The 12,568-nt window shown below is 39.2% G+C and overlaps 1 protein-coding gene across 9 annotated transcripts in view; it reads right to left on the bottom strand.

The window, feature by feature from the left end:
• The window catches only part of EBF1 (EBF transcription factor 1), a 264,071-nt gene that overhangs the window by 26,901 nt on the left and 224,602 nt on the right, over positions 1–12,568 (bottom strand). For all 9 annotated transcript variants that reach the window (XM_090150701.1, XM_031598195.2, XM_031598196.2 and 6 more), the window contains exon 11: positions 4,534–4,622. In XM_090150701.1, the coding sequence (XP_090006827.1) occupies positions 4,534–4,622 (89 nt within the window). The remainder of the gene's footprint in view (positions 1–4,533; positions 4,623–12,568) is intronic.

Below are 12,568 nucleotides of genomic sequence, written 5' to 3'. Positions count from 1 at the left end.
CAGATGGAGATCAATTTGGGAATCTCCACTGGGTCTGAATGAAGCAGCAAACCTGAGTTGCTTTGTTGTCATTGCTATTTTAACCTTGGCTAGCAAGCTTGGGCCAACCCACCCACATTCACAACCAACCTCTGTTTGCAATATAAACAATTCTCATGTCATGATGGATAAAGGGCAAATCTCTGGGATTTCACGAGGGAAAAGACAACTGCATTTGCCAGCCACTGGTTCCTAATAACCACCTGTCTTCTATTAGTCCCCTAACAAGGACTGGGATATGTCTTGGGATCTAAGGCCCCTTTCAGGAGGGATGACAGGTCTTCTGGAGACTGCACTGGAGCAGCAGACTGGGAGGAAGAGGATGTCAGCTCACGGAGTGGGTTGATGCTCTGACTTGCTTCTTGAACACAGAGCAAGCAATCGTGTGCTTAATTTAAATACACATGATGAGTTGTGAGAGTGGTGAAATGGCAAATAAATTCTAGGAAATTGCATATAAAGAGGAATCATTGATATTAAATCATCTAGGATGGATGTGTTTCAAATCTAGCTCACAGTTGAAACTGTTTTACAACTGTAGCTGCAGAGTTCTAACAAAGTTGTAGAATATCAGAGTATCTGCCAGGGATTTATTTTAAGGGTTGTAGGATGGTTATATAAATGAACGTAAATAGATTTAACATGTTGTTGTGATCAGAACCCTTAGTGATTCCCACCGCATTTACAAACAAGAACCAACAACACTGGTGCATTTGTGTGCGCATACACAAAAGCAGGAGTCAAGGAAAATGCACCTTACTCCTCAGCTTCACAGGCAGACTTTCTGCAGACCAATCCTTCAGGACAACGATACCATTTCTTAACATTAGTATCATGGTATTTCTTTTCAGTTCTCCCAAGAGATCACTTGTTTGATCTGATCTGCTTCCTGCCTGTATTATAAAGGAAAGACTGTACAACCCAGCACACTCCTGGTACTTCATCTCACTCCAAGCTTTGCGTGCTAATTCCACCACCTCTGTACTGCCTGACTCTCCTGATGGTGCACGTGTTTGTGCCTTTGTGTGTGTACAAGCAGGCACATCTGCTAGTGACAAGCCTGAAGTGGTGGCTTTTCCTGATCTGCTCTTTACACAAAGAACAGGACTCCAGCCTATACTTAACACCAGAACACAGCTGCCAACATCAGCTCCCACCACTTTTTCTTCACAAAATATACTGCATTTCTAGTTTGAATACACCTCTACTTTTCACCTTTCTCATGACTACAGGAGGACATTCTCCGCAAGAATTTGGCCACTGAAGCACAGGGAAAGAAAAATAAAAATTCAAAATCTGGTTCTCTTCTTTGCCTACCTCCAGCAGATACCTGGAACGTTTCAAAAAAGTTCATCCCAAGCACAGTCACTGAGCAGTTATGAAAATAATGGAAAACCTGTGGAGAACAAACTTCTAAAATAGCCTCAGAGGATTTAGAAATGTGCCTGTTGACACAAATGTGACTGCTAACTTCCAAGCTCTGAAGCAAAGCATGTACTTACATGCACTTACTGGCCTCACCAGCTCTTCTTAACTTTGGGATTATTCACACAGCAGAATCCTTTTGTTGGTCCATGGGAAGGACTGCATACTCTCTTGAGCCAAAGCAGTGTAATTATTTCTATTTTAAAATCACTCTAATTCATCAGTAATGTTTCAATGGGATAAGGGCCACAAAACCAAAGAGCAATTATAGAAATGTGTTTTATCTATTTAACAAATAAAGTAGAAGGTTTTTGAGAAACAGAAAGCGATGATGCACTGGCAGGGCAAAAGGGAAAACGGGGGAAATGATATTTAATCTCTGCCTCTCTTATTTTATCTCTGCCTCTCTCACGTTTGCCCTCCCCGACCATGGTTCCACTGTGGAAGCCATATGGCTTCCAACTCTTCTAAGTAGCCACTGAGAATTGTCCATAGTGGAATTCTGCCAAAGCCCTTCTTGGTTTAATGACATGGAGAAGAACACTGCGCAGTGCTCACCCAGCACAGATTCGCTGTGTCCTTGATTATGATTCTGGAGCCAGCAAGCAATGCTGGGAATTGAACCAGCAGTGCCTCAAATGCTGAAGTCAACATGTGCCCTAACCCCTGCTGCATTCAGCCTCTGTGCATGGCATATTAATGAGTCTTGCACTTGAGGTCCAACTGTCAAGCCTGCACACGAGAAATTACCCAAAGACAAAAAAAAAAAGTCCTCTTCATCCCTCTAACCTTGCATGTAGATATTACTTTATTCCCTAAGTTTGTTCAGTTCTTTAAGTAGTAACATTTTCTTTTAGGCCATCAGTTGCACTTCTACCTGTATAAATACAACCTCTCTTTAAAGACTTGAAAATCTGTCCTGAAAATGTATTTAGAACAAAAACATTAAGCCAAGAGGGCATATGAGGGGAGAGATGACTCAGTGTTAACCCTCTTCCTCATATCGTATCCAAAAATATCTGCTAAATGTTGGAGTCACGATATGGAGACAGATGAAGCTTTCTACTGCATGTTTTTATGCCTTATGGCTCTACATAGCAGAAATGCATGGTTATTACTGTGGGAACAGTCTTATTCTAAATGGGAAAAAGAAGGATGCACAGCCTCATGGCTGCCTTCACATACCAAGGAAAAAAAAAAGCCCAAATCAACCAGCCAAAAAAAAAAAAAAACCAACAACCACATTATTGAGACCCCCTCAATACTGTGGGCATCTGAAAGGCAGCTCAATAACTGCAAAAATCTGTGATGCATTAGCACTCAGGCGCATAACCCAACCTGGCATTGTTCAGTCTTATTTTACTTGAATTTCTTCACTTAGAAACAAAAGCTGCAAGCATCCACTCATCAATTGGAATATTGGATTCAGGGAAAATTTGAAGCATTTATTTTGGTCTTGCAGATATCTGGGGCATAATGAAGGCCAGTCGCTAATTTTCTAAGGAACGATTACTCTCCGTGTGTCTTTTTGGTGGCAGAGGCATTATACACCTGAAAGATCACCTCCAGAAGGACGTTCTCTTTATTTGGAAAGGACTGCATCTCTGGAGGGAAATGTGATGACCTATGAAAGCTGTGTTAGTAAGTCCTACTGCAAATCTGTCCAAAAGTCAGAGAAAGGGACAGCTTGTAGAGGATGAACAGAGCCAATGTAGAATGTAACTCTCCGGGGCAGCATGTTTCTCTGGTCATAAGAGGGAAGGACAACACATCATCAACCTCAAAACCACAGCCTACAGCCTTCCTAAACAAAGATAAAAGACTTAACGTTCCTGCAAAAAAAGTAAAATAAAAATCACATACTGAATTTAATTTCTATCAAGAAATAAAGTAATTTGTAGTGTTCATAGTCTTTTCTTACCTCAGCAACACTTCAGAAACATCAACTAATTTAAGTCCACAAAAACTGACAATGAAAGCCTGCATACAGCTTAGGAAGCTACAGAATAAAAAGTCAGGAGATTAACTCGGTTACAAAGGCTACACTGAACTTGCATTCTTTGATGAATCTGGCCTGAGTTCTCAGCTAAAGCACTGCTCTGTGTCCCAGGTCTGCAAATTCACATCTTCCTTTTCATAACTTGATGGCAGCGCTCTTCCAGCACGCACACCCAGCCATTTGCCTGCCAAAACACTAACTCATCAACAGCCATCATGGCAGAGCAGACACTGCATGATGGCAGCCCACAGTGTCACATACAACGATAGCTCAGTATCTCTGGACCTGCAGCAAAGATCAGTGCTTTTTCAAATACCCCCATTCTTTCTCAAGCAAATCCACAATATTCCACCAGAGTAAAATGACGTGAAAGTACAAGTAGCAAGAACAGATGTGGGCACAGACCTAGACAGCATGTCACAGTATAAGGCAGAAGAACTGGAAGCCGTGTAAACTTATTCCCCAGCTTTTACGTGAAAGAAATCAATAAAACATCTCCCACATATTTTAATGTGGATGAACACCAAATCACTTCACGACACACTGCTCTAATTATTTCAGAGATCCTAAAATGAATCAGTACGCTACTATTATTATCTTAAAACAACATTTGGTGCAGCAGCACTAGACGCATATTCACTAAAGACCCATATTACTTGCTATTATCAGTGGTGAACTCAAAATTATAATGGCACTATTGCGATCCCAAAACCAAGAAGCATCATTCTGCTATGAATAAGCTGCTCAGGTTCCAAAATACCAGTCAAAAATGTGTTCTTTATAAGGTAATTCAGAAGACAAAGTAGGATTTGATTTTAAGAAAGACAGGAGCCGTTTGAGTCAGCGGTGACTCAGAGAGTCACAGAAGTCTCATAAAGTTTGATATAAGAACTGCTTGACTGGGCTTCATTGGTCATGCCTCTCCTTCAGCTTAATTGTGCTGAGTACCGAACTCGAAGCGTTACGTATACAGAGAGTCTTGCATAAAATTCAAAAGGCGTTACCTTCAAACAAAAACATGCAGTAAACAGTTTTGCCATATTTAATAAAATAATAAACTTGATGCTGACCTTTGGCAAGCGTTCGGGGTCACCGGGGTGCCGGGGGATAACCTTCTGTAACCTTTGGAAACCATAGTCAATGGTGGGTTCGTTCAGAGCTGAAACAACAACAAACAATGCAGCGATGTGACAAATGCATAGCAAACAGGCTCTACTGCACTGCTACAAACAGCACTGCACTGTCAGACCAAGCAAGGACCACAGCAAAATTTCCTCTTACTGAAATCAGCACTGATTACAAAGTCGAGGGTGAGGTTGGCTTTGAGACTTCAGTCAAACCAGCAATGCAAACCTTCCCCTCGAGTGCCTATGACAAGGTCTCTACAAAATCTGGGATGCTGTATACACATCTACCAAATAGAAAGCAATTATTATTTCTGAAAGTCAGGATGAAACTAAATTGATAAATGTTTTGCACCCCATTTTTCATGTTATTTATTTTTTCATATTCTCCTGTTACGAAAAAGGTCCTTTGTAATGGGAAGACAAGAGAAGTAACTCTAAGGGAGCCTTCTCTTCTTTCAGACTCTATTACATATTTTATATGATCCACGTGCAATGATCATATACAATTCTGTTGTGAACTACAGACATTTGTCATGACAGAGGCTTTATTTTTCACCCATCGAAATGAAGTAAAGACATATCTCCTACTGTATTCAGTAGCCCAGCTCAGGCCCCAGTCAGCACTTAACTGTTCTGAAAGATCTAATGATTTTTAAAAATTCATCTGTGGTTTTAGTTCATTTTTCCCCAGCCCTTGTCCAGTAAAACAGAGGTAAACTTGAGGAGAGAGAGAGAGTGGAGGTAAAGCACTTGAATCTTCAGGAGAAAGCTTGCCTGCTTTAATCACAGCTGTGATTGTGCCAAGCCTTTAAGCACATGCTTATCTGTAAGCCCGTACTTAAACTCATTTGCTTTCAGCAAAGCAAATTCGAGCATATTATGTTTTTTGTATGATTGCCTGTAATTACAGGAGACTGCATTGAATGACCTTCTAGCTATATTTCCAGTCATATGATCACTTTAAAACTCAGATGTTAGTGAGACTTCAACACATGCTTAAAATTTCCTGAGTGCTTTGGGAACGAGAACAAGAGTCAAAAATTTTCAAGCATTTCTGAACTACAGTGCATCATGACCCTCCCACGCCAACAAAGACAATGAAACTTTCCACAGCAATTTGTTAGCAAATCTTTTTTAGTTCACTGAAAAAATATGAGTTCTTTTACCCACTATGATATTTTCAAATTTTAGGTGGTTTTTTTTTTTTTTTTTTTTTTTGTAGGGAGAAAGAGATTTTTTTGGGGGGGCAGGGAGGGATCATTTCATTTTTGGATCATTTGGGGTCATATTTGGTCTTAATTTATTGTAAAAAAAATATATTTTTTGCACAAGTTCTGCCTATGAAATTATGAGTACATCTTGCACCTTATACCATGTTTTTTTATGAACTTCTTTATGGAACTTGAATGATGCCATCTGATTCACGAAAAAAGACTTAGCATCAAAGTGCATCTCCCAGCCTCACTTGTAGTAAGCACTCTTACATGGCTCAATGCAGCTTTTTCCACAGTAAGTTACACAGCTCCATCAGTCTAGCGTGACACAATTTGTCCAAATGCCCACATTTTAAGAGAAAAGCCCATTTTTTTTCATATTCTTAACATGAAAAAGTGTTAGCAGACCATACTGTTGTCACAGAAGTAATATCCCGTCCCTGACTTGTTCTCAATTAAGTCGTGTTTCATAAACAATCTCACAAAACAGTGCAGCTTCCAAAGAAATTGTTTCATTTTTATTTTTATTTTCAAACCATATTTCTATGTGGGTAGTGGTAGTGGGTAAAGGGTGAGACTTTTGCACGCACACAGTAAAGCAGAAACTCAGCATTTCTCTAACACAAGAAAATATTTTGAGCATATACTGAAATGACTCTTATGGCATTATGGAGACACCAGACTAGAAATCTTTAAGGATGTTAATTTCTGAGCTTTGTCAGAAGTTATATTGCCCCAAAGATATTTCTTTAGTTCTCTCATTTTTTTAATGCATTTCCTTGAATGTAGGTATTCCCGATTAAATCTGCTTTTTTTGCTTTTGTATTAAAGCCCTCATATGGAAGTTGTGAGAATGAAGCTTTTCCCCTGATTGTGAGATTTTCCTTCTTCAGATAGCTGGCTAGCTCTGATTTACATATGAGTGCTGCTCCAAAAGCTCCTGTTTTATGATGTTGGCCCACAAGGTGGGAAGCGGATGTTGGTGGCGTGGCAGTAAGGCTGAACCTTCCTACTATTACTTTGTTGCCCTGTGAGAAATGGCAGCAGAGGGACAGACTGACACAATGCCACCTGACATGGAAGTGTGCAAGAAGCAAAGGTGCGTCACTGAAGTCTCCACCATGCAGAAAAAAAAATTGCACCTACCGACATTCACCAACGCTTGCTGGATGTTTATGGAGACCAAATGGTGGAGGTGAGCGCAGTGAGGCAGTAGGTGCTGCGGTACAGCAGTGGCAAAGTGACTGTGATTACCTCTGCTGGTGTAGGTTGTTGTGAGTGCAGCATGCAGCCTCTTGCTCAGTCCCAGGGAAAATGAATAGCTAACAGAGATGACTGTGTTGAAAAACAGTGTTCTGTAGCTGAGAATTTGCGTTATCAAATAGTGTTATTGTGTTCTTCCATGGAAAGAAATAGGAGGCATTACTTTCAAAGCGTCCTATGAATGCTAGAAGATTTTTGCATGGTTCTGTCATATGTGTTTCTTCCTTAATGCAGCCTAGTTTATGGCCACTTTCCCCTTACATCCTTTGGGAAAGTAGTTACTAAATTTTGCAATATTATAAATGGAGGCCAGTTCTGAAATCCCCCTGGAGACAGCAGTCATTTTCTCATATCTTCCCACACATTCAACACATTTGAAATCCACAGAGTATTTCCTGTGAGTATTTTCTGAACTAAATGACCAAAAAAAAAATGTTAATTTTATGGTCCAACCTCACAAGGCATCAAGCATCCTCTGAGAGGCACTGAATACTTTCTGTTTCATGCTTCAGCTTGGTGTACTTTGGGAGAAGGTGCGTGTTTGGAAGGCTGCAGTTTGCAGGAGTCTGAAACAGCAGTTGTCAAAGATCACTCACTAGTCTCTAACTGTTCAACCCTTTCAATCTTAGATTTTAAAAATAATAAATTTTAAAAAGAAATCCTGAGCTGTCTGAACAGAAGATTGCATGGCATCAACCCTCCATTCCTTATCCCAAGTCAAACGTAATTAGTCATATCTCAGGGAAAGATTCTTGTTTAAATATTTAACCCCAAATTCTGCACTGAGGTCACACCAATTCCTACGTCATTTTCTCCAAAGGGAAAAAACTACATTCTGATCTCCAGGCACTGCAGCTCTCAGTGAGGCAGCAGGTTCATGCAAGGTTTTACCTGTGTCCCCGCTGAGTGCAAGGCTGGCTTCCTAGGGCTCTAATTCAAAGAACATTTTTTCCCTTGATTAGAAAAAAGAATCAATAAGGAATACAAATTCTCTATTTGTGTTCTTGACATCCATACATTAAAAACAAGCTAACACATACTGTACTTAAAATGCATTCCCATTACCCTAAATTTTAAAAGTACTATTGAAAGTACTACTAACTTTAAAAAGGTGTATTAAATTCAAATAGGTCCCAAGGCTAATGGAAGCAATTTGTATACCAACCCAAACTGACTGGCCCACTTTTCAAAATACAAGTATGATAATCTCGCGGTTTTAAAAGGACATTTAAATTGAAAGACTGTGAATTTAGTACATAATTATACCAATAGAACCCTTTAACTTGTCAACTTGTAAATCTAAAAGGCTATCAATCATTTCTAAAGAGGAAATAAACCTTAAAATTCTTTGATTGACAGTGCTTACTTTTTATGTGGAATAAAAAAAAAAAAGGAGTAAAGTGGCCAGAAATCCATTTACAAAAGTACATTGTTTTACATAGGTGAGTAAAAAGCCAATAATTACACCTCCAAAAGACATATAAATCAAAGTAAGTACTTCTCCCTCACTTACATATTTTAAGTTGCAGTAAACTTCAAGTAACTTTTTATTAAAATACTTTTCCAAATGCAAAGCTTATTGAAGCCATTAATAGGGTAGCATTTTCATTTAAGCTAATATAATCATTTTTGCAAATACAAGATTTAAGCCATTTTTCTCCCTCCAAACAATAAACTTTCAGCCTGTCTCTTGTGTGAATTAGCTAAAATTACACCCAGGTGTACAAAATCTGTCTATCTATCCTAGAGTATGAGTTAAGGCACAATATTTATTATTCTTACCATTTTATGAATTACTTCTTAAACCCTTGAGGAAGAACTTTCTCTCAAATTAGACTCTAACAGAATAAGCCACGAAGCTCTTTACGCAGCAAGTCTAAAGCCATAACTCCTAACATCTAAGGCTTTTAATCAAGAAAACACACAACGTCTATGGAAATAAGGATGCGTACATTATATTCATCTTTTCAAAATCCAACTTATTTTTCAACAGAAACACTTCTTATACCTTTGAGAAAAACATTTGCATTGTAACTATGATTTCAAATTCTGCATGGATAATTTTAATATCTACATGTAGATAATTCAACACTCCCTCTTTTTTTTTTTTTAAACTAGTCAGTGGAGGCCTTTTTTTAATATTTCACATAATGAATTCCTACTGTGTCAACAAAGCTTTGGTTGTTAATTGAATGACTGTCTGATGTATCTGAGAGAGGAATTTCTTTCTCTGGCCACGCTGCCAACTTACAGCAGAATGATCGACACTTAATATCAGCAATTAAAAGGACCTGTTCAAATATCATATGGAATTCGTAGCTTGGGGTAGTGTAGGAGAACTCTTCACTGAGAAAAACTCATTCAGTGAAGGCAGAGAATAATTGAATTAGACACATTTTAACATTATTATTCAAAGAAAAATAAACACACACTACATAGAAGCATTATGGAAATATTTCAGAACGTAAACCATATCCAGTTAATTTGTTTCCCATGCATTCATGGTTTCATTTATTCCTTTTATTTTTCAGCCCTTGCTTCTTTTGCATTCTGTTTGACCCAAAGCCAATGAGAAAGCAGCTCCGAGACCTATGAACTTCCCATTTGCTTTTCTAGTGAAAAGGCTGCAAGGAGAGAGAAGGGACTCTAAGGGCTCAAATAACAGAAAAGATTGAAGGTTACAAACCAGTTGGCCTCGTGTCCACAGGTTTGTCAGTCCTTATTCCAGATGAGAAATCTGGTCTTGACTGATTTAAATGGAACTCCCAGGAAAGGGCTACATGTAGAAATTAAATGTCCCACACTGCTTGCTCCTGTGGTGCACCAGAGCTGCTGGTTTTCTCAGAAAGGCAGAGGCACCGCAGTGCACAGCCTGAAGGAGGTAAGAATGACCTGCAAAAGTGTAGGGCTGTAATGGTTTCATGCTAAAACAGCAGTATGGAAGAAGATTCTTTAGACTCTTTGTTGGTACAAAAAATCATTTTCTTTAAATGTGGCCCTATGATAGAATTGGAGAACTAGTCCTTAAGTGTGATGTGAAAGTGATGGGCTTTGGGGTCTTCAACAGTTTTTTTGTTCCTGCCTGATGAGGGAATCTCCACCAGTACATAAGTAGAAGTTTGATGCAATGTCCAAGACACATAAATTGATGCATCTCAACACCTCATAGCCATGGTAGACTAAGAAAAACAGCACAGTCATGGCAACGAAGGCTGGAAACAGATTTAACGTGTGTGCCCAGCAACTAAAGTGGGCCAGAACACTTGAAGGCACAGAGAACGAGAAGCTGAAAGAAAATCAAGGGCAGCTGAGGACTTCTGCTCTTCTGGACACAGACTCTACTCCAGCAAGTCAGATTTCGACCTCTACCACAATCTCTCTTCATTTCAAGATCTTGACATGGCACACGGTAAGCAAACCTAACCCAACAACTCTTATGCTCAGTGATCTCTTCTGCCTGCCTTACAAAGACAGCAAGAAAAAAAGCTCTGCAAAACCCCATCATCAAATTAAAAAAAAGGCTGTTTTGCAAGTCTTCCTGCAAAGACTGTTCCTTTGCTAATTAAAGATTGTTAAATGAAAACATGCAAGCATTTGAGCTATTTGTTGCTGCTGTGAATTCGTCTTGCTTTTTATAAAGTTTCCTTTCCACTGCCTTTCCCTGGAGTGTTTATTCCCGCAAGCAATGGAAAACGGAAGCGGGTGGAACAGCGAGAGCCTGCACTGAAAGGCTGAAGCTAGGAAGGCCCTTCAGTGCACACTCAGAATTTCCTTGCTTTTCTGGTCTCTGTACTCCCTCACTGAAACATATTTTTGTGCACCAAACTTCCATTTTTAAAAATCAAACAGCGGCACGATGTCACATTTTTTAATGGAAATAGAGATAGCAATATTCAAAATGTAGTTCTCATGCTTTATTGCCGTGTCATGTCCAAACTGACACCGCGTATGTACACCAAGCAATAAGAAAAATGCAGAGCCGAGTCAAATAAAAAGCCTGACACCCAGATTTCTTGAGTTTTCCTAGTGACTGCTCTTTACTTGAACTAGAGATGCAATAGGCCAGCATTTGAGGCAGCACTACTGTGTTCAGAATTATTACAAACATGATAGACAGCGTGATATTTTCCTCCTGATAACAATTTTTCTTCAGCAACTTAGAACCAGAGGAGTCACCCCCTGCCCACCTGGCCCATGCTCTGCAGCCAGTGGGGGTGCCAAAGGGGCATGAAATGCATGTCTTGAGCCCAATTCTTTTTTTTAAATGAAAGTTATGGAATGAAATTTCTGGATCTGTCCAGCAAGGATCATGCATTGGTTTCTCTAAACACATCAACTCTGACTGCTCACTCTTAGATACTTGTAGCCTGGCCATGGAAAAAAAAAAAATGTCAAGTTGTAAGCTTCATAGTTTCTTCTGCTTCTGACTGCAGTAACCTCTTATATATAGGGGAAGATTTGGACTTGTGGGAGCATGAAACAGAACCCAGTTTCAGGTAGTGGAATTTAAACATACCAATGTCAGAGCAGGCTGCTTGGATTCACTGGGGATATGCATACAGAGGGCCAGAAGGAAATTAATGCATGCTGATTACTTCATCTAGTCACCTGTGTTAATTGATGCACCTTTAGCAGTCATTATAAAAAACTTCTACATGTGCCTGACATACAGGAAAACACATTCTGGCAGTGCATGAGCATGCAGCAAAAAATTTCCTGCAAATGGCTAGATCTCAATGGATAACAGCTTCTTTGAAATAAATGTGTGCCCATACACTAAGGTAAAAAAAAAAAAAAAATGTACAGAGGCCAACATTTAAAATAATGGGTGATGAAGGTTAGCTATAAGGTCTATATTTAGGTCTACTTAAAAGCATTTAAAAAATAGACACCGCATTTATTTTTAAACTGTTGGCTCAGAAACAGATGCAGAGATGTACCATAGGAAATGCTAGATGTCACTTTGTGTAACCTTTTTTTCATTTCTTAATATGCTTATTCTCAACATTTTTCCTTTGCACGAGCTCCTCACATTCCACAATGTACACACAGATGCCTTTAACACTTTCATATAATTTTTTTCTTTCCACCATCTTTCACAAACTCCTTTGAGGCTGACACTACTGAAAACCATTGTTGCAACATGTTGGTATGTAAAAGTATTCTCTTTTGAAAAGTCTCTTTCTTTTAACCCTCCTATTTCTCATCTTCTTTTCAAATTATTTAAAAAAAAAAGATTAACAGGGTATGTAAGAATGAAAAATTCAGTGTCCTGCTTGAGCACCAAAGGTGTTGCTATTATAAAGCACCTTAGCCTAAATTTGGCTGTTTCTCAAAATTGTAGACTTCAAGTGCACTACGGTCAGAGCAAAAAGAATCTTCAATAGAGGAAATTGGACAAACAGCAGCTATCCATCCAAAATCTCTGCAAATGGGATTCGGGGAAAAGTATGGCTACACCTGAATCACAAAAAGGAGAAGAATTGTGCCTAGGTGTAGAG

Source organism: Phasianus colchicus, chromosome 15, assembly GCF_987193195.1.
Source record: "Phasianus colchicus chromosome 15, bPhaCol1.hap1.1, whole genome shotgun sequence".
In the NCBI taxonomy this organism is placed as follows: domain Eukaryota; kingdom Metazoa; phylum Chordata; class Aves; order Galliformes; family Phasianidae; genus Phasianus; species Phasianus colchicus.
Note: the sequence above shows the minus strand (reverse complement) of the source record. Positions and strands in the feature narration are given on the sequence as shown.